The sequence below is a fragment of the Gymnodraco acuticeps genome, unplaced genomic scaffold (genome assembly GCF_902827175.1).
Source record: "Gymnodraco acuticeps unplaced genomic scaffold, fGymAcu1.1, whole genome shotgun sequence".
NCBI classification, from domain to species: domain Eukaryota; kingdom Metazoa; phylum Chordata; class Actinopteri; order Perciformes; family Bathydraconidae; genus Gymnodraco; species Gymnodraco acuticeps.
Window position 1 is genome coordinate 222,516 of NW_022992247.1, and position 23,603 is coordinate 246,118.

A 23,603-nucleotide genomic window follows, 5' to 3' on the forward strand; every position below is an offset into this window, starting at 1 on the left:
CATTAACCTTGAACAATTAAATTCAATGATTCTCTCTTCTAAACCATCAACGTGCATGTTAGACCCAATTCCAACTAAGCTGTTGAAGGAAGTGTTTCCATTAATTAGCACTTCTTTATTAAATATTATGAATATGTCTTTATTATCAGGCTATGTTCCACAATCATTCAAAGTAGCAGTGATAAAACCGCTTCTTAAAAAGCACAACCTCGATCCAGAGGTTTTAGCCAACTATAGACCTATTTCTGATCTTCCGTTCCTCTAAAAAATTCTCGAGAAAGTGGTCGCAAAACAGTTGTGTGATTACTTAAAAAACAATGATTTATTTGAAGATTTTCAGTCTGGCTTTAGAACACATCATAGCAGAGACAGCTCTGGTTAAAGTCACAAATGACATTCTAATAGCCTCAGACAAGGGACTTGTCTCTATTCTTGTTTTGCTCGATCTCAGTGCTGCATTTGATACTATCGACCATGATATCCTATTGCAAAGACCACAGCACTTAGTTGGCATACAGGGAACTGCTTTAGGCTGGTTTAGGTCCTATCTATCTGAACGCTCTCAGTTTGTACGTGTTAACGATGAATCTTCCACGCAAACCAAAGTTAGCCATGGAGTGCCACAGGGTTCAGTGCTCGGACCTATTCTGTTCACATTATATATGCTTCCGTTAGGCAATATTATAAGGAATCATTCTGTAAACTTTCATTGTTATGCGGATGATACTCAACTATATTTATCAATCAAGCCTGATGAAATTAATCATCTAAATACAATTCAAGACTGCCTTAAGGACTTAAAAACGTGGATGACCTTAAACTTTTTGATGTTAAACACGACCAAAACTGAAGTTATTGTACTTGGCCCGAAGAATCTACGAAACAAATTATCTAAAGATATACTAACTATGGATGGCATTAATTTGGCCTCCAGTGAGACTGTAAGGAATCTTGGTGTTATATTTGATCAGGATTTATCCTTTAACGCCCACATAAAATCAATTGCAAGGACCGCCTACTTCCATCTACGTAACATTGCAAAAATCAGGCATATCTTGCCTCAAAACGATGCAGAGAAACTAGTCCATGCATTTGTTACTTCTAGGCTGGATTATTGTAACTCTTTATTATCAGGGAGTACCAAGAAGTCAGTCAAGTTGCTTCAGCTGATTCAAAATGCTGCAGCTCGTGTACTAACCAGAGTTAGGAAAAGGGACCACATTACTCCTGTTCTGGCTGCCTTACACTGGCTCCCTATAGAACACAGGATAGAATTTAAAATTCTTCTTCTCGCCTACAAAGCCCTTAATGGGCAGGCGCCATCTTACCTTAAAGAACTCATTATACCCTACTGTCCTACTAGGGCATTGCGTTCCAAGAATGCAGAGTTGTTGGTTGTTCCTAGAGTCTCTAAAAGTACAATGGGAGCCAGAGCCTTTTCTTATCAAGCTCCACATTTGTGGAATCAGCTTCCAGTTTGTGTTCGGGCGGCAGACACCCTATCCGTTTTTAAGAGTGCGCTTAAGACCTTCCTTTTTGATAAAGCTTATAGTTAGGGCTGATTAGATTCAGCCCCTAGTTTTGTTGATATAGGCTTAGTTTGTCGGGGGACATCTTACTTCGTCCTTCTCTCTGTCTATACCTGTGTACTCTCATGTTCCGATTAACCCAGCTTCCCCAAATTTCTTTCTTTTTGGTGTCTATATACGCCGGGATCCGGAGTCATGGATGATCCTGCGGTCCTGTGTCCTGGATCGCGAGCCCTGGATCTTGAGTCGTGGCTGTGGTCCTGGATCATAAGTCCTGGATGGATATCCTCGTGGATTAATCTTCCTATTATACACACATGCATTTCCAAACATTTGGACTACCTATGTTGCAAATGTATTATCTTTTCAATTTACACACGGCATCGATTGCACGTCTGTCCGTCCTGGGAGAGGGATCCCTCCTCTGTTGCTCTCCCTGAGGTTTCTCCCATTTTTCCCTTTAAACTGTGGGTTTTCTCCGGGAAGTTTTTCCTTGTACGATGTGAGGGTCTAAGGACAGAGGGTGTCGTATTATCAAACTGATATTCTGTACACACTGTGAAGACCACTGAGACAAATGTAACATTTGTGATATTGGGCTATATAAATAAACATTGATTGATTGATTGATTGATTGAATGATTAAACATGCCGGGTTTTTATGTGATTTTATGCGGTGAAATTGCAGGAAGTTGCGAAATATGCGAAATATTTTTTGGGAAATATTGGGCTGTCTTATTTATTCTCTATCACACACAACCTGCCACTAACGTTAAACCCCTTTACTATTCAATTAAACACATTCAATGTTTATTTATTGTAAAAGCAATTGGGCTATTTCACACACACACACACACACACACACACACACACTTCTCCGCCTCATTCTGTTTTCATTTACTCGTTCGTTATCTGACCAGCTTCAATCTTGTAGGCTACTCACCTCGTTTCTTGTAGCCCTCGAAAGGGTTTTGGAGGTTGATGCCTCGGTGAACGTGAGTTGTTTGGCTTTCTTGTCCGCAGCAGCAGAAAGCATGTTCGTCGGTAAATGAGATGGATTAGATTTTTTCATCTTGGTGTTTTCTCTCTCGTGTGAGTTCCACACGTTCACTCTACGGTGTTGTTTACCTTCTGTGATGCGCGAGCTGATGACGTTGCCTCATCATCATCACTACCTCACGTCAAGACGAGTTCACTTTTCTTTTTTTTTTACTTTGTGTGGAAAAATGTGGGGATTATGCGCCCTTTCAAAAATCTGCGCCATTTTGCTGATTATGCGGTCAATTCTGCAATCGCAGAATCGCGTTTTTCTGGAGGGTCTATTTAACAGTCTGTACACCGTACGCACTAGTGCTACTGTGCTGTCACTAGGTAGCTTGAAGCTAGCCGCGCCGGTGTTATGCCATAGATTGAAGCCCTGCCATAGATTGAAGCACTGTTCGCGGGGACGTGCAAAGGTGACGTCATCGCCTGTATTCGTTCGTCTAGTTTAATAAGCTTTTTTCTCTCTTTTTTAAATGATATATTTCCCATCAGATCAAACAGCAAACGGCTGAATAAATAATGTGCATACAATTGCGAGGAGGCTCGTTTTAAGGACACTTTTCAGATCTGTCACAATCTTCGTATTGGAACAAACTTCCGTTTTTGAGAAATTAAAATTATTATTTTTTTTTTTTTTTTCACACTGGTGGAATATCAAAACAACGGCCCGCCCGGGGTGCAAAACGCATCAATGAAAGCGACCCTCTACCACACAAAACAACACCTGTAGATAACCCAATGTGTGTTCTTTGAAATTGAAAAGGATATTGCATTGTGTTTGTTACTTTCGTTGCAGTTGTATGTCTTAAGTGTAATTTGGCATGCTTTTATTTTGAAGGCGAGTTTACGCTGTTGACAGTTGTTGTTGCTATGGAAACAAGAAACGTTTCACAGCGGGCGGAACTTGTCATAAAGTCCGCGATAATAAAGCCCACCCATTTAGAGGGAAGATATGATTGGTCAATTGTACTGTCATTTGACATTACTCTCTCGTTCAGTTACTATAGCTGGCCCTCTGTGAATTCATAGCTGGACGTCCAATCAGCTCCTGTCTTCACAGATTCGCAGAGAGGAGCTTCTTTCATTAAACCCTTCACATTCAAACAGAAACTGAATAGGCAGATTCAAAGGATTTATTTCTTTGGAAATGTTATTTTAAATACAATTTAATCAAGTTATTTTTGGTAAAACTAATGACAAATATTACTAAAAACATATTTTAAAAAAAATATATAAAGAAAAATATAATTTGTTTTAATGTTTTTAAATATTATTTTGTAGAATATCTTAGGCCCTCATAGACAGGCTCGCCACTGGTAAAAATCTCATACACACGTGAAATGCTCTCACAGACACACACAACAGCGTTGCAGTCGGGAAGAAAAGCAATGTGGAGCGAGAGAGAGAGAGAGCGAGAGAGCGAGAGAGCAAGAGAGAGAGAGCACACCTTTATCTATTTAATAAAGTTGTAAAAAATAAAGTAAGAAATCATTCCAATGTGTACTATAGGACAGTAAAACGTTTAAAAGGGGAGGGATTAGTCAAATATGCATAAATAAAAAGAAAGAATGCTAACTAGGTAACATAAGATAAGAATAAACAAGTTTAAATGATTTGTTGTGATCATATTCTAAAGACGTTTGGATTATTGAAAAGTATACAGCTCCCTTTCATCTGAGTGTTGAGAGCTGTATCCATCAATTCATGTTGGGCTCAAAGTAGGGCTGCTCGATTATGGCAAAAATCATAATCTCGATTATTTGGGTCAATAATTGATATCACGATTATTAAAAACGATTAACCATTTACTTTGAAAAACATCAATTTATTGAAGAAAATAATTTGAAAAGTATGTTTTTAACAGTTGATTACCCTGAACTTTAAGTATAATTCAATTAAAAAAAAAAAAAAAAGTTTTATTTCGTAATCGTTGCAAGCCAAAATCGTAATTGCGATTAAAATACGATTAATTGAGCAGCCCTAGCTCAAAGTGCACCAGATTGATGTATTTAACTTCAACATTTAAAAAAAATCTTCCTGGGGGTGCATGCCCCCGGACCCTAGAGGATGTGACGTCCACCACCAAATAAAGCAGATTAAAATAATTAAATTGCATACATTTTATTTTAGTAAACACTGAAAACGGGTCCCACAGACCCAAACAGCACTCAAAGGTTAAAGGTAGCATATAATAATGTTAAAATGTGCTAAATATATACACTGCAAAAAAACTAAAAAGAGGAGTAAAAGTAGCTCACGACTTGTTTTATTTATTGAAAGTAGCCCTCATCCTAAAAAAGATTGGAGACCCCTGTTATAGAACGATACATTTGACAATTTTAAGCTTGGCCTACCATTTTATTGGAGCGACGAGGAACAGGTGGGGCTTGAAAAGGCCCACCTGTTCAAAGTGGGGAATGACAGAAAAAGTTTGAGAACCACTGGTCTAAGGTGAGAAGAGGAGGTGAATATCTGATGGCCCAGACTTTATCATTAAAAAATGAAAGGAACTTTTCACATAGAGTAGGTGATGGCACAACACAGGGAGAGTTACAGGGATTTAAAAGACAATTAAGAGTGGTAAAAAGGAACTGGGGCCTATTTCTGTTTTTGGACACAAGATTTGAAATAAAATGAGTTTTTACACATTTAACAGCCCTCTGATATTCGCTTAAACCGTCTCTTAGAATCCCCAAGGAGACGTGAAGTTTATCCTTCTTCCATCTCCTCTCTGCTCGTCTACATGCGCGTCTACATGCGTATCTCAGGGCGCGGGTAGAGTCAGTTAACGGTTCAGTCACATGTTTAGGGTGTCTGGCCGTGAATGGAGCGATCAGGTCCAGAATATCCGTGCAAGTAGAATTAAAAAGGTTGAGAATCTCCTCAGCACTGGCATCACAAGAGGCATTTAACGTGGAAAGCACAGAGTCATTAAAGGCAACGGAAAACTGTGACGCTGTCAGAGGATTCAGCGCACGTAGGCGTCGCTCCGGAACGCACGAGTCAACTTGAGAGCAAGGCAGCATCATAGTAAATAACACAGGCAAATGGTCCGAAATACCAGTGTCACAAATGTCCCTGATACAAACATCTAAACCATGAGTCAACACAAGGTCCAGTGTGTGTCCCTTCTCATGTGTCGGGCCATTAACCGACTGTGTAAGATTAAAAGAGTCAATGAGATTCATAAAATCTTTGACGAGCGGTCGGGAATCACAGCACACATGAATATTAAAATCGCCAATAATTAAAAATTGATCAAAGTTCAAGATAACCCCCGCTACAAAGACTGAGAATTCCTGAATAAAATCCTTATTGAACTTCGGAGGGTGATAGATCAAAGCAAAGAGCAAAGAGAAACTGTTCGACGGAGTGCTGATGAATGAACAGTCAGGTGGTAGAAGTTCCGAAAAAGCTGTTAACTCACCAGCACGAATCCACGTCTCCGTCAGAAACATAAAGTCCAAATCCCGGGAAAAAAGTCATTAAGCAGGAAAGTCTTGTTAGCTAGCGATCTAGCATTGATGAGTGCCAGGCGGAGAGTAAGCTCCTCTCTTCCCGGTTTTTGAGTAAAATCCAGTGGGCAAACGTGTCTGTGATCCACGCCACCCCTGCGTATCCGCCTGGGAAAATTTGCCTGCTCCGGTAGGCTCACTGAGCAGCCATCCGGAAAGACGTGGAGGAGCCATCTCTGCCTAGTCATCGGGGCAGCGTAGCATCCACTGCTATTGAGGCCAGGGGCCTTTCCACGTAGAGATAGCAGGTAAGCCCTGATCCTTAAGGCTTCTCCGCCCCGCTTTCCCCTTCGTCTTGGGCGCTTCCTCTGGGGGATGGCATATACCTGGCGGCGCAGGTATGTCGGTATGCTTGAAAGAAGTGGAGGAGGAGGATTCGAGGTTGGCTCTCCTAAACATTGCTCTAATACCCCCTCCTGAAACGCTTTGATTTCCATAAACAACTGGCGGTCGTAAACTAGTAGAGCAGAGACATTTTGACAAAAAACACAAAACAATAAAACTACTAGAACTAATAAAAGGCCGAACAGGCCTGGGAGACATCTCGCCGTGCACACTGCTGGCGCCATCATTCCCCTTCTGTCACCCATCATCATTATTTCCATCTACAGACCACCAAAGCCCTGAATTTCTCACTGAATTTTCATCACTACTAACATCTGTATGTCCCCTACTGTTATCCTCTTAGACGACTGTAACATCCACATTGACGACCCATCCAATGTTTTTGCAAATGATTTCATCTCACTCCTGGACAGCCTCGATATCACACAACATGTCAACCTCCCAACACATAACAAAGGTCACATACTGGACTTACTCTGCTGCACTGGCATCACTCCCACTAACCTTGCTGTCATTGAATTCCCCATTTCTGACCATAAAACTGTAATTTTTTATATCCATGCCCCCCTTTCCAAAGAACAACGGTACATCACCTTCAGAAACATTAAACATATTAAACCCACAGATCTCACCACTCTGATTAATTCTTACCCCAATCCTCCAACATCCCCCCACCCTGCTGACCTGGTGAATCACTATAATAACTGTCTCTCCTCTTCCACCCCCATTCTCACGCAACAGTGAACTCCAATTGGCTTCCTGTACGCTACCTTATTAAATACAAAAACCTTCTACTCACATATAAAGCTCTCCACAACCTTGCCCCCATGTACATCACCGACCTCCTTCAGCTGTACACCCCCTCCCGCACCCTCTGCTCTTCCTCCGTAATACTTCTCACCATCCCAAGCTCTCGCCTCAAAACCATGGGTGCTCAAGCTTTCAGCTGCTCGGCTCCCAGACTCTGGAACTCCCTGCCACTACATATTGGACAGTCTGATTCCATAACAACATTCAAAACCCAACTCAAAACCCACCAGTTCAAACTGGCATTCTCTTTATAAACTGTACCCTGTGTCCTTTTGTCTCCTAGTCCATTTCCTGTTGTTTGTCTTGTTTTACCCCGGCTGACATTTCATTAAATCCACTGTTTTAATTTTCCCTATGCCCTGTAAGGTGTCCTTGGGTGCTATGAAAGGCACCACCCAAATAAAATGTATTACTATACAGGGTTCATACACTTTTTCATCAATGATTTTCAATGACTTTTCCATGACCTTTACCTAATTTTCCATAACCAAAAACATTACTCTTTCTCAGCGGCAGCGTTTCCGCCAGGGGGGGGGCGTCTTGTCGTCATTTGACGCACTTATTCAGCTCGGGACGCCCTGAACTCGAGCCGAGGGCGTCCAAAAGTATTAATAATTCGAGAGAAGATCGAGATTTTTATCGCTTGAAATAACGAAAAGGAAAAAGAACAAGGACAGCCCTCCGTTGGAGGGGCAAAGGAGTCTGGTGGGATTATTTTCGGAGTATTGAAGATCGTTTCCCCAACATCAGCGGTGCCTGCTACAGGACAACACAGAACGTGCGCGATTTGGACGCGATGAGCGGTGCTAGTGGAGCACGCGCGTGAGCTGCGAGCACCAGAGCCTCGCAGCGGCGAAACTGAGGCTCCGTGGTAAACTGTGGTAACATGAAGAGCCGTTTGGGAGCCGAAAGAGCCGGCGCTTTAAGAGAGCCTAGCCAAATGATCCAGCTCACTAACGTAAAAATACAATATCTATAAGGGACGGCTCAAGTCAAAATTCAAGCCCCTCCCGCTCTCGGGGTGGACGCCCTCTCAGCCCTGGTCTGGCGGAAACACTGCTCAGCGGTACCAGTGAAACTTGTTTATTTTAACATGGAACAGGAAAATAAGGTCTGCATATGAAACATGTAGTGCCTATCTAAAACAAATCAAATAGTAGGCTTACTAGCTTCTACACGCTAAAGCAGGGGTCGGCAACCTTTTTGATATGAAGTGCCATTAAAAAAATAATAATTATCAGCGTGCCGACGATCGTGAATTAACAGCGAATTCACGATCGTCGGCACGCTGAAAAAAAAATTGTTATGCCGTTAAACCAATTATTTAAATTTGATTGTTAAATTCGGCATCATGCCTGTCAGCGCAACTTACATGATGCCGAATTTAACAATCAAATTTAAATAATTGGTTTAAACGGCATAATAATTTGTCCGTTCTATGATTCTCCAGAACACACAGATGGCCAGTCCGCCCCTGTGTAGTATATTATTTCGATGAGAGATGAACAGATCACCTCTGGGCTTTCAACTAAAGTCACAGCCACGCAAAAACTGCGGCATTTGTACAGCTCCTTATGGGTACTGCAACTTTCCTCTGTGAAACGATCAGCACTGCACCCCGGAGGAAAGCGGCAGAAAGTCGCCTGGAGTTAAAGAGAGCGGGGCTGCGTTGCGTGCATGGCTTCCTTCTGGAGGTAACGGGGAGACGCACTCTGGCGGGGGTCTCGTTCAGGATCCGAAAATAACATTTAAATATTTTGCACACTTATCCCACTTATTCCTAGTGTGCCACTGGTTACGGTGCCAATGGTGGCACGTGTGCCAGGGGTTGCCGACCCCTGAGCTAAAGCAACTAAAATCTCTCACCAGCAAAACACCTCGTCAGCATGGCCGTATCCACCATTGAGGATTACCTTTTAACAAACGTTGTAATGCTTTTCTTTCATTTCAATTTGAGTAAAACATTGAAGATATAACATTGTATTGTTTTCTTTTTACACTGACTCAGATATAATTAAAAGACTATGTCAGTCAAAGCTCAGCTTTGGTAAGGAAGAGACAGGACAGGCAGAGAGAAAGAGAGAGAGAGAAAGTGATGGAAGTCAGGGAGGAACTGCAGGTACAGTCACACAAAAAAATGTAGGCTTAATAAACCCATCTATATATCTATCTATGTATCTATAACAATAGTCTTAATTTACAATAGGCATAAACGCATAATTGTAAAACAACATATATCTATTGCAGTTATGATGTCATAATAACATACAATTGTATAAAACACAATTTACTTATATCTTTGTTCTCTTTTGAGAATCAAACAAAACAGATTTAAATAAACAAAAGAAGGCAAACAAACAACAAGTGAAATGAACTAAATGGCTGAATTGCTTTTGATTCACTGGCAGGAGCGACAAGTGAGGAGGAGCAAAAAGTGAACAACGAGGGAGAGATTGAACAAAGAGAAAGAGTAGAGGACAGAGAGAGTAATGAACAGGAAGAAGACAGAGAGACTCAAGAAGATGGAAGAGAGGCTGCAGGTTATGGAAAGGAGAGAGACATGGAAAATGAATGTTGACAATGTTTTGTGATCATTTTAGCCTCTTCTGCATGTCCAGATCATTAATAGTAACAATCAACTGATTCTTATGCATTACACTTTCAAAAATAATTGATGCTGACATTGTCAGCTCACTGACATGGGTTGAAATCAATATATTATCCAATGTGTGACCCTGCACAGGACTTCAAAAGCACCTAACTAGATCATGAAAATCCCAAAAATCTCGGGGGGTATACCCCGAACCCCCCTAACATGTTGGGACCTCGGTATTTAGGAAATCCTGGATACGGCCCTGCTCGTCAGTTAAATGCCATTTTAAGTTTCATTACTATACCATACAGTATTTATTATCATTATAGTATTACTATTTTGGCGATTAGATCAAATATCAATTATATTTGATGCAACTTTAGTTACATTTCCATGACTCTTCCAAAACTTTGAGAAAAATATTGTTTTCCATAACTTTTCCAGGGCCTGGAATTTGCATTTTGAATTTCCATGACTTTTCCAGGTTTTTAATGACCGTAACCCTGATTATAAAACCCTGAACACGAGGATTCCCTCTGTTGTCACTCACAGTATGAGCAGCCGTAGAGCTCCAGGCGCAGTCCGATGCGTCCCTCCCTGCTCCAGACCACTGGGATGAAGCGGATGTAGCGAGCCAGAATGGCGTGCTGCAGCTCGTGGCGAACAGACGCTTCACTGTCCATATTCCCCTCAAACGTCTGAAACACAAACATGCAAAACAATTCTGTCAAAAAGGTCGCTATAGTTCTAATTATTGTCATCAGACAGAGCGGTGGCAAGCTCATTCATGGACAGTGAAGTGCTTATAGCAGTTATTAACGCGTTAACTTGACAGCACTAGTAATTTGCATTAGCTTAGTGCAAATATGCAGTTTGCTTTGCAATCATTGAATTAGCAGTAGCTACTGTATAGTTTTTTGTCACAAATTGTTTATTTTCATTTTTACGTTGGTTTCCTGCTTTACTTTGAAAGGTGTTCACCCCCTGTCTCATGTCTGTATTTGCTTCCTGTCTCTGTGTTTTCCCTCCTGTCTCATTGTGTTCACCTGTTTCCCCTGTGTTTCACCTCCCCTCTCCAACTGTGTCTTGTCTTGTTATTAACCTTGTGTATTTAGTCTTTCTTTCCCTTGCGTTCCTTATCAGTTCGTCATGGTTTGTCCTGTGGTTTGGATGTCTTCTTCTGGATTCCCCTGGTCTGCCCTCCTGTTCTAGTTTTGTTTGTTACTTTTCCTTTTGTTCCACCTCGCCTGCTCCTGCCGTTTTTTGTGTTGAACCAGCTTTTCATAAAAGCTTGCCTTTCGTTTACTTTCTCATATCTGCCCCCGTTTGTACTGCTTTTGGGTCCACACTCTGGCCAAACCCTGACAGTTTTTATGTACATTTCTTTTTAATTCTATGCATTTCCTACTTGCGTTATAACTATTATTGTAGGAAATATGTGAAGTTACATCTGAAGAGTTTTGAGGTTTATGTATTGAAAGAGTCACTGTCACTGCAGAGACTTAGCTGCACTGAGTTCAGCAGTATGTAAATTACATATTTGGGCAATTTCTGGCCACAAATGTCCTCAATTGGTTAAGAGTAAAGTTTAGATGAGATGACATATGATTCTTACCCAGATGTTTCCATCCTGTAGATAAGGCCTCCAGTTTTTCTGTGTGTCACTGTAAAGTAGCCGATATTTGCTGGTCCAATCAGAGCTACTGTAGCGACCCTGTGTCGCTACGGAAACCACCTGCTTCCTTGAACCCAGGTCTACCTGTAACCATTGATAACGGTCTGTATCCAGGGGGGACCAGCCTCCAGCACCTAGTGGTGTGGGTAGGGGGGAAAAAATGGGGAAAAGGAAGAAGAGCACAATTATGGATTTGAGCATTATAAACACATTTATAGGAAGTTTCTTTTCAGTCAAGGCAGAGTTGCTAAGGTACTCAGAATCAGAAACAGGTTTATTACCAGTTAGGTTCACACGTACGAGGAATTTTACTGTTGTCGTGCATACATAAAAGTAAAAAAACACTAATTTAAAAAAGAACACAGAAAGCGAACTATATTAAGAACACTTTAATAAAGATATAGTAAGATAGCAATAAAATAAAGCAGTAATTTACATTGAAATAGAATGCAATAAATTATAGAATATAAAATATGTGCTGTAAGCAATATTGTCAACACTGTGTGCATTAATGGAATGCATAGTCTATGATGTGGCTGAGGTAAAGTGTCAGTGGGGGGGGGGGGGGGGGGCCTTGTTGATGAGGCCGGGAGGGGAAGAAACTGTTCAGGTGGCAAGAGGTTTTGGTCCTGATGGAGCGCAGCCTCAGAGGGGAGGGGGGTGAACAGTGTGTCCCCAGGGTGGGAGGGGTCGGCCACTATCTTCTAGGGCTGTACCCGAATATTCGTTCGTTGGAGTACTATTCAATTTCGTTATTCAGATATTCGGTTGGTTTTTTTCTCCGTTTTTTTATTCCAATATCAACATAAGAGCTTGTGCCTCTTCGAGGGGTGCCAACACTTAACCATGAACGTTATCGTTTACTTTCTCCGTCTTTATATGTAGATATGACTTTTTCTCCATTAATCTCCGTCACGTTGTTTCCATAGCAACAACAACTTCCTGTCAACTGCGCTAACACTCCTTCAAAATAAAAGCATGTCCATACAAAATAGAAAGCCAAGCTAAATTAAACTTAAGACATATACAACTGCAACGAAAGTAACACACACAATGCAATATCCTTTTCAATTTCAAATAACACAAATTGGGTTATATACATTAACAAATAACTATAAAACAACAATACTGTAGAATAACAAAAAGAATGCCGTGAATAAACCGAAATACACGTGTCGAAGTGGTACGCTGCTGATTACTACCGAATATCCGGAGCCCGAAAAATGGTATTCGGGACAGCCCTACTATCTTCCCTGCCCGCCTCAGGGTCCTGGAGGCGTGCAGGTCGTGGAGGGACGGCCGATTGCAGCCGATCACCCTCTCTGCAGAGCGGATGACACGCTGCAGCCTGCCCTTATCCTTGGCTGTGGCTGCAGCGTACCAGATGGTGATGGAGGAGGTGAGGATGGACTCCATGATGGAGGTGTAGAAGTTCACCATCATCATCTTTGGCAGGTTGAATTTATTCAGCTGCCTCAGGAAGAACATCTTCTGCTGTGCTTTTTTGATGAGGGAGCAGATGTTCTGCTCCCATTTGAGGTCCTGGGCGATGATGGTGCCCAGGAAGCGGAACGACTCCACAGCAGTGACTGGGGAGTCACACAGAGTGATGGGGGCGGGTGGGTCTGCGTTCTTCCTAAAGTCCACAACCATCTCCACTGCCTTGAGAGCGTTGAGCTCCAGGTGGTTTTCCCCACACCAGGTCACCAGATGGTCCATCTCCCACCTGTAGGCAGACCCCCCCCCCCCCCAGAGATGACGTGTCGTGTGCGAACTTCAGGAGCTTGACAGACTGGTGACTGGAGGTGCAGCTGTTGGTGTACAGGGAGAAGAGCAGAGGGGAAAGAACACGGCCTTGAGGGGAACCGATGCTGATGGTCCGGGGGTCAGAGACGTGTTTCCCCAGCCTCACGTGCTGCTTCCTGTCAGACAGGAAGTCTGTGATCCACCTGCAGGTGGAGTCGGGCACGTGCAGCTGGGAGAGCTTGTCCTGCAGCAGAGCCGGGATGATGATGTTGAAGGCGGAGCTGAAGTCCACAAACAGGATCCTGGCGTAGGTTCCTGCTGTGTCCAGGTGCTGGAGGAGGAAGTGAAGGGCCATGTTGACAACAATATCTACAGACCTGTTGGCTCTGTAGGCGAACTGCAGGGGGTCCAGGAGGGGGTCTGTGATGGATTTGATGTGGGACAGGACAAGGCACTCAAAGGACTTTATAACCACAGAGGTCAGGTTATGACCTCTGTGGTCTGGGTCTGTAGTCGTTTAATCCTCTGATCCTTGTTTTCTTGTGAACCGGTATGATCGTGGAGGTTTTGAAGCATGCTGGGACGTGGCATGAGGTGTTGAAGATGTCTGTAAACACCGGAGACAGCTGATCAGCACAGTGCATCAGGCTGGAGGGGGAGACATTATCTGGGCCAGTAGCTTTTCTGGTACTGAGTTTTTTTAAACGTTTATTTACATGGGCAGTGGTCTGGGAAAGCCGGACACTGTAGGGGAGGGGGGCGTGGAGGTGTGAGACTGGAGCTGTTGGGAGCTGTCACGGGGGATGGTGGGGTCAGGACTAAACTCTTCAAAGCGACAGAAAAACTGATTCAGGTAGTTTGCAAGGCGTCGGTCGTTCATGAAGAGTGAGGTTTTTGGCTTGTAGTTAGTGACCTGCCTGAGTCCAAGCCAGACAGAGCCAGAACTGTTATTGCTCAGGTTAAGCTTTCCCCTTCCAACGTAAGCATGAAGTATTGGTTCTTGGTTCTTGCCGGGCAGCCGAGTGGGGCCAGCTAAGAACCGGAGCTTAATCAGGCTCTAGCCCGGAACCGGCCCTGGAATCGGTTTGGTGGAAAAGGGGCATATGTCACAATATTTAGTGTGTGGCCCCCACCGCTGCGGCCCATTCAGTTTGTGGGCAGCCCTCTGGAAATACAGATACATTAGTATCTGAGTATATCTGTTAAAATTAGGGCCGGGACTTTAACGCGTTAATTAAGATTAATTAATTACACAAAAATTAACGCGTTAAAAAAATTAACGCATTTTAATCGCACTTATTTTTGCACCGCGGAACGTTTCTCACTGGATGAGTTTCAGGCGTACCGATTATACTGGAGCACCAACTAACGTTCATGACTTCAGACAACAATAAACCACAGTGAACAACAGTGGGAAATGTTGTTTTAAAAAATGGACGGATGGAAGCGTCGATAAGAGCACGGTTGTGTGCAAATTATGCAAAAAGGAATTCGCATATCACCGCAGCACATCAAGCCTCAAGTATCACCTCAATGCAAAACATATAGCAGCTAGCGTGGAAGCTAGCGTGGACGTTAGCCTCTTTTATCGCGTTCACACCAAAAAGAGCCGGTACTAAAATTAGTTCACCCCACGAACGTACGGCTCTCTTGTGAGAAGAGAGCTATATGTCTGATTGGCTGGGCGGATTGCAAACCACGCCCCGTAAAACTCTCAAAAAGTTTTGTGAAGCCGCCATTGTCGCCATATCCTCGCATTAGCATTATTAGCATTAGCCCAGCGCAGAAACGCAGAGAGACTAACTTATGGCAACACAAAATAAAACATGGGAGCGGTGGAGATGAGGAGGTGTCGGCGTTCTGGCGATTTACTCGGAAGGCTTCAGTAGAAGCTGCTGGGACTCCCAGCAGCTTCTACTGAAGCCAGTCCCCAACTCCGGGGACTTCCGGCCGGGGACTTTGGGCGGCAGTATACGCCGTGAAGTGGTTTGCGGCCTGCCAGTAAACCCAAAGCAGAAGAAGAAGAAGTGACGTCAGCGGCTTCATTTGCCTAATCCACCCCCAGGTTCAAAGAGTTCTCATGAACCTTTGTGGGAAAAGTACTGCGGTGTGAATGCGCCTAATGGTATACTAAAATCCATGTGAAAAAAATTGCTTCTCACTGTTCTCAGGTCAAATATTTATATGTGATTAAAAATGCGATTAATTTCGATTAATTAATTACAAAGCCTCTAATTAATTAGATTAATTTTTTTAATCGAGTCCCGGCCCTAGTTAAAATATATGTATTCAACACCACTCTAGTTAGGTAACTTGCAAGCTAATTTGTGAAGGGTGTTATAAGTTTGAGAAAAAAAATATCTATGGCGAACACACATTTAAGGTACTTGCATGCAGGGGCGTAGTGCTGCCAGATCGCACCAGAACGCCGCACTGGCATTTTTTTTCAGAGGAAAATGTATATTTGTAGTAGGCCTACGCATAAGGCCCCGTACCAATGCCAAGTATTTGCATGCTCAAATTTCCTGTTCATCACCAGGGGCCTCATTTATAACGCCGTGCGTAGGATTCACGTGGGAAGGTTGCTTACGTAGTAGAAATTAAAAAAATAGGTACAGACATTTTCCGATTCACCAAACATTGCGCACCGGCGAGGAAAGTGCGTACAGCACTTCCTAGGCCGGTTTCCCTTTATAAATCACAATCGACCCGAAATGCGGTGCAGCTTTTGCGGGCTTCACGTAACGCCCATATTTGCCTATAAATAGTCAAAGAAACGCCCATTCATTCTGACTGACTTTATGAAGAAGATCGCAGGAAATGACGACAGAACAGCTCAAAAAGACATCTCACACTAGGGGTTTCACCAACTAATCGACTAGTCGACTACCTTTACCACTAGTCAGCGCTGAAGGCCCTAGTCAACTAGTCGTGAAAAAAATTGAGGTAAACGAGGTGCTGCAAAATGCTCCAAAACATGTCCGACATTCTTATGTATGGCAGTACTTCAACGAAGATGTAACCAACTCCACAGTGAAGTGTCAGTTGTGTACAGCTGTACTGAAGTACAACAAAAATACATCTGCTATGCGCAACCATCTGACGATGGTGAGCAACGGACCGGCGTCAGCACAGGACAGAGGCAGACGAGCAGCAAGAAAAAACGGGTCTACAGTGATGCGGATGATGAGCTACGCGATTACTGCCAGCGGACACCGCATATCCCCACAATGGATAACCCACTGGAGTGGTTTGGCAGAAAACGTGCACCGCGTCCCCCGTTTAGCCAAGCTTTCGAGGAGCTACCTGGCTATTCCAGCCACAGGCACCCCGAGTGAGAGGGTTTTTTCCCTGGCAGGCAACACTGTCACCCGAAAGCGGTCAAGCCTCCTGCCCTACATGTCGATGCGTTGGTGTTCCTCAACGCAAACCAAAAACCTGGAAAGGTGGACGTTATCGTGGAGGACAGCGAGTAAAGTGTTGCGCAATGCGCACTTGATTTACGTGGCATTTCAGTAAACAGAGTTTTTTGCTGTCGATTTTGGTGAGTCCAGTTACTGTTTGTTATTTACTAAGTCCAGTTACTGTTTTTTATTTACTCGGCCATGTAACACAAATTAAAATGCAGTGTTTAATGTAACTGTATGAGTTCCAATATAAAATACAGTTGTACACCTCTTTTTGTGTGTCTTTATTATGACGTAACGACTAGTCGACTGCTATTTTTAAAAACGTGTCGACTAGTAAATATTGGTAGTTGTGAAACCCCTATCTCACACCGTGTCAGATTTTGGTTATTTTGGGGAGGTGGAGATAAATCATATTGTTTGGTGGATGCAGTTTGAACCAGAGTAGCAGCATGGAGGTCGGATCGTCACCAAAATAAATAAATAAGTGGTCCGAAAAAGGTTAATGACCAAATAAATACACATAGCCTTCCTCAGGCAGTGTGTTTGTACCGGGGACAGGAGACCCCCCCCTTGATGAGAGACTGTAAGAAATGATCGGGGAATCCCTCCGGAGTGGAGTCATGACGACTGGATCTGAATTATGTTTTTGTATTTGGTGGCTTGTGTCCCAGCTGTCGATCAGCTGTGCGCAGCGTCTCCACTGCAGCCTGTGCATCTCAACCCCCCCCGCAGCAACCCTATATCCACCAGTTAAAGGAAATACAACTAATGTGTTGTGTTATATTAGCTGTACAATTGACCACATATGGTGTTCTTAGCTTCCATACCTCCTGTGTTTTACGAGCGACTTATCAAGTCTTGGCAAACGTCATAAAACACGATTAAACGTGATAGTATATAAAACCATGCTCGTATCTACAACCTATAGAAATGCAAAACGGCGTCAGTTTAGATGTAATTCTGTCCTCCTGCTTACCGCATCATTTATGAGAAAACATTTCATAACATTAACACAACATATTCGAGGTGGTTTTAAATAACATATCCGTATTTTTTTATTTCTCCAAGTTATGTTTTTGTGTGCACTGAGGAGTCTCAAACAGGCGTTTGTTTAATCATTTTAAGATTGGCTTTAATCAATGTTTGAAAATGAATTCTTCATATATGATAAATGAGAGGTAACATTTTATTTATGGTATTATTTCCACATATTTCTCTCCATCCTTCCTTCTGCCAACGCGGTGTCGCAGTTTCTCGTCCCTCCCGTGTTTGTGCTTAGTGTCAAATTGGTGACTCGAGTCAGACTCGAGTCACCAATTTGATGACTTGAGACTCGACTTGACAAAATCGCAACAGGCTTGTGACTCGACTTGGACTTGAACACCAATGACTCGGGACTTGACTTGGACTTGAGCCTTCTGACTTGAGGTGACTTGATACTTTAATTCAGAGGTCTCCAACACGCCGATCGCGAGCTGCCGCTAGAAGAGCAGACTCCCGTCGGGGAGAGCAGAATCTTCAGCCGCTCCTACTCTTGCTGTGAATCCATGCAGGCAGGGGCGGGACTTTATTTAGCTGGGCCACCATGCGGCCAATCATACAGTATGCGAGGACACACTAGGATCATACCATTATGTGAAAGAAGGGTGGGGGGCACAGCAGCTGTAGTGGTACAGGCCAGCTGCACAGAGCGACGGGGAGACGGATTTAAATGCAAGCGCGTCGGAAAAAGTCAAGAAATTAGCGAAAACCGAAAAAAGAAGCAGCATCTGGCTGCTTTTCAATGATATTGGAGAAAGCAAAGCTGAGTGCAGGATTTGTAAAATGAAAATAACCTTCAGAGCAGGGTTTTCTTTTTGGTAACCACTCAGGATGTATTGCCAGAGGTGGGAGAAGTTCAGATCTTGTTCTTGAGTAAAGTACCAGAGTGTAGGAATACTCGGTTACAATAAAAAGTCCTGCATTCAAAATGTTACAAGTAAAAGTAGAAAAGTATTATCATCAAAATATAGTTAAAGTACCACCTGCAGAGGGATCTAGATTCAGGTGTTCTCTTCCCCATAGAGACCGCCTCGCTGCACATTATCCCTTGCATAAAGATAGATTGTGGGTTCCTTATAACATGTTGTACACAGTGGAAATAAACATTCTGGTCACCTTAACATCAGGGATCTTATACATTAAACTCCTTCTGAATCAAACCGTCACGGTAGCCTTACCTTACCGATCCCTCTTAAATTAGAAAAAAACACGTTACTTTACCAGCAGAGAGAAAATGGATTATTAAATTATTAATGTGACTAATAAAGAGCGGTTTGATTATTAAGTATTATTCTGTTGATCGATGTCATTACATTTGGTGAAAAGCACATAAGGACTTGTTTAAGACTCGTTTTGTCAAAGTTTAGGACTTGGACTTGACTTGAACTTGCCCATCCTGACTTGAGACTTGACTTGGACTTGAGCGCAAAGACTTGAGACTTGACTTGGACTTGCAAAACAATGACTTGGTCCCACCTCTGGTGCGTACGCATGGGTTAGAGTTTGCGTGGAGGACCGCACATTTCCCCGTCAAGTTGATATTTTATAAATCGCAAACATTACGTAGAAACTGGCGTACGCAATTTTTTTAGCGTATATCCCTTTATAAATGAGGCCCCTGGGCACTACAGTGTCATTAGTTGAAAGTATCCTAGTTTAACTTTTGGAACACAGCAGCACACACCACCTAGTGCAGATTGAGTAAGATTTAACATGAGGAAGACACTGTTAAATCGACACAAATAAAATAATGAAAGTGATTTGGTAAAAAGTTCAAATATGGCGAACTGGCAATATATAATTATTGTCTATCGTCTACTGTGGATAATCACATATTTGTGACAACAGCATTTGCACTGCAATGTGAGTCAGTGATAAACAACAACAGAGACAATATGTACTTTTGTTAAATAAAATCCACATCTCCTTCATCCAAAAGCAGCCTGCTGTAGATTTTTAGATCTAATGAAAGTAAATGCAGTTGGCTGCATATAAAGCGTATTGTGCGTGCAGGCACTTCTCAGGCTGCAGCCCTGAACCTATGGCTCTGCTGCAGCGATTTCATGAAATGATTAGTGAGCTTTTTATACTATGAACTAGCAGCTGTGTGTATATAACATAATAATAATAATCTGCATTGTCAATTCTGTTCGGAGAGTGTTAATTAACAGCGGTTACATAACCTTTCAAACGAGCCAAAACCGTGTGCTTGAACGTATGCATGCGTCATAGGTGCGCTCCAGTACAAATAGCACTACACCCCTGAATGCATATTTTGTAATCTCCACATATTAACAACACTTTATGATTTTTGAAGCGTACATGCAATCGCCAAAAGTAAAGAGCTAATGTAGGCTATAAAGAAACTACATCACGGTCACATGTCTGCCTTCACCACCCCTAAGCTAAAGGCGGCTAATGTTCAGCGTAATTACATTTAGTAGTTTCATTTAATGAGCATGATATCAACTGCTGTTTGTATGATGTATTTTATGCCGTAGAACACAACACTTTAAATCTCTTTAGTGTGTGTTAACAGATCTTATGACAGTCCTCTAACCACAAATATGCTCACAACACCATTGACTACCAGACGAGGGAACAGAAAATGGTAAATTGCTAAATAATTTCCTTGTTTTAGGAACCATTCGTACACCACTCTATTATATCATGTTTAATCTGAAAGGGAATATTTGAGCTTGTAGCAGCTAATGTCTAAAGGCATGTACTGCAAGCTAAAACCACCTCAGTGGGTGAAGAAGACTGACCCTGACTTGGTGGAAGTGGATCCTCCCTCTCTACTTACAAAGTGTTGTTATTTTCATAATGGAAAAAAATCCATCACAATTCTTCAGTACTATTCCACGCAACAACTACTAGTATGCAGGATTAAATGTATCATCAGTATATTAACAGACACAATCTAGAGCAGGGGTGCCCAACCTTTTTTGAACCGAGAGCTACTTTTAAAGTTGCCAGTCTGCCGAGATCTACCAGTCCAAATAGAGAGACGTAGCCATTACTGACAGCCTACTACCAGGTAAATACACACTTCTACTTGTATAAAACTGACCTTTGTACAATAAATACTTCATAAAATACTGCAGATCCTTTATCTTACCTCTTTCTAATCTACACACATACAAGTATTTAACTGAAGTTACACAACAGTGTTGTTGATTCACAGTTGGAGTTTATTCACACGTCACATATTACAGTGGGTAATGTTTTCAAGAAACATTGAACAGTGCTGCCACATATGACACAGGGAAAAAAGAAAATACTCTGAACCCTTTCTTTGCCATTATATAAAAATAGTGTTGCTACAAAAGTATAAATGAGGCTTACTAATAAGACAACTCAGATCTGAAGCTACACAGGAATCTGCTGCCAAAGTGCAATAAAAAAAAAAACATTAATAGAATCAAACCCTTTTTTTGTTGCATTTTAGTAGAGTATACAAATAAATGCCTTTAATAGGATGCAAGCAACACTAGTTTCTTAACCTGAATTGATAATAGACTATAATCAATTTAAGTTTGCATTCTTACACCATTTTGTACAATAATTATAATGAATAAGTTCAAACAAACTAAAACTTACAGCAGATTAATAACGGTATCTAACTTGAGTTTTTATTATATCAAAAACCTGTTGAAATGCTACTGTTATTGTTGTTGTTTACTGTCCCCCAAAAGCGCATCGGCAGCCTCCAGGAATGCTTCTTTCACAACTTCGCCATCTTTGAAAGACATCATGTGTTTCTCAAGAACGTGCCTGACACGATAAGATGCTCTGGTAGCAGCCTTGCTCTTGATGTTGGGCCTGGTGAAAATGGTCTGCTGTGCATTTAGCTGTCCTTTCAGGCCCCTCCCCTTTTGGAGCGTAGGGCAGAATTAGGAGGGAATTCCGTCTCGTAGCGTTTGTGCACTGTTTTGAAATGCCGCTCCTAAATTACCCTTCTTCGATAAAGCCACGCTCGCATTGCAGATGAGACAGATGGACTTTGAATTGGAATAGATACAAAAATAATCATCCTCCCACTCGGAGTGAAAATTATATATTTTGGGCTTTTTTGCTTCTGCCATAACTGCGGTCTTGTGTGTGTGCGGACTGTCACTCCTGTTGACACGGGCTGCGTTTCACTTCTCTTATTTTTCATTTCCTCGCTCCTCGGTCTCACCGGAAGTTGATTTGTCTGCGCCATCTTGAGTAGCGTCCCAATGGCCTTATTTTTGCCAGAGGATCGAGGAGCGATAATGGAGGAGCTATAATCGAGGAACCACCAGACCATCCTTCGATGAAATCCTCAGACACTCGCCCCGCCCCCTTACTGTGTATCGCTCACTGATTGGACGAGGCAGTGCATGCACTGATTTGATGCTTCTTGACATGAGAGCAGTTTCCCTGCGGAGTGAAGAAAACACATGAAACTCACGGGAGTCACTCCTCAGTTTATACCGTGTTTTGTTTCAATTCATGTTTCATTTAGTTACAAATATGTGATATATCTGAACAACAAAGTGGTCAAAAATCATTTTATTCATTTTTTAGAAACATTTTCATGATCGCTTTTTTTGTTTTACATTTTCATTTATTGTCATTTCCATTCAGTCAGTCATTAAGTGCTATTAAAATGTTAATGTGCTACATATCCACACAAACAAACAAAGTGTGCAATCCAATGAATGTTAATCTAACTGGGTTTTGATAGATAACATATCTCTTTTTCTTCTCTCAATTATTTTATTTCTATTGTGCACTCTAATCAATATTAATCCAACTATTGTTCGTTTATACATTTTAAGAATGGCGTTTATCTTTTTTGAGAATGAGTTCTTATTTGATTTTATTTATTTGGGTCTACAACAGATGATACAAATGTTAGTGTCAGTAAATGTGTACTAACAGAGGCGGGGGTGTGTGTGAAAATAACGGGGACAGAGCTACTGTCAGACGATCAGCTGTGCAGCGTCATCACAAACGGACGTCGCTTCACGTGACGCTCCGGAGGAAAGGACGTCCCATTGCTCTTAAAACTAATTTCCCCGGTTCTCGTGGTTTCCTTGCGTCTCTCCATGCTTCCCTGGTGGGAGGGACTAGTCGCAGGGAAACGACGCAAGTGAGGGAAGCAAGGATTTAATTTAACCGAAGTGAGAAGGGCCCACGGACAACGTCAGCGAAATAGTGCCCATTGCCCACCAGCCACGCCCGACACATGGGGTCACGCCGGCCAATCACAAAGCTTTGATGCGTTCAAGTGCATTATTCTGGCACAGGAAGATTATGTTATAGGACATTAACGATAAAACAGAATATTGTTGTTCTATTTTTAGACACATCTCGCGATCGACTGGGAATCTCCCCGGTCGATCGCGATCGACTGGTTGGGCACCCCTGATCTAGAGTATGATCCTATGTGCACACACTATAGTAAGAAGGACACAGCAGCAGCTCCCATTACAGAAGCATACAGTACCTTGTTTCCGATTGAGTTTGGCGTAACCCGCTCCACATCCTTGGGTGTACACTGAGGAGCTGCTGAAGGAGCTGTAGGGCAGAGGAGTGGCCAGGCTGTTCTCACACTTTCCTGAACGACAGACAGAAAGCAGACGCAATGTTGATCAGCAAATATGTCAGTCTGTATTGGCTGATTATCAACTGTAAGCATGCCAACTAATAACTGTCAAAATAACAGAGACACAACACACCAATACATTTCTGATATGGATAGCATTTGTGAATCACATGTTTAAAGGTCTCCTATTATAGTACTATTTGTAGGCATATATTATAGGTCTGAGATACAAAACATGTCTCTGAAGTGTTTTGCTCAAAATACCAAACAGATCACCCATTGTAGCATGCCTTATACCCCTCTATTTCAGCCCTGTT

The 23,603-nt window shown here is 42.4% G+C and overlaps 1 protein-coding gene across 1 annotated transcript in view; it reads right to left on the minus strand.

Annotated features, from left to right (window-relative positions):
• The window catches only part of LOC117539994 (contactin-associated protein-like 2), an 88,920-nt gene that overhangs the window by 56,207 nt on the left and 9,110 nt on the right, over positions 1 to 23,603 (minus strand). The window contains exons 2-4 of the mRNA XM_034206375.1: positions 23,188 to 23,298; positions 11,452 to 11,645; positions 10,387 to 10,534 (exon numbers count right to left, since the gene is read on the minus strand). Of these exons, the coding sequence (XP_034062266.1) occupies positions 10,387 to 10,534; positions 11,452 to 11,645; positions 23,188 to 23,298 (453 nt within the window). The remainder of the gene's footprint in view (positions 1 to 10,386; positions 10,535 to 11,451; positions 11,646 to 23,187; positions 23,299 to 23,603) is intronic.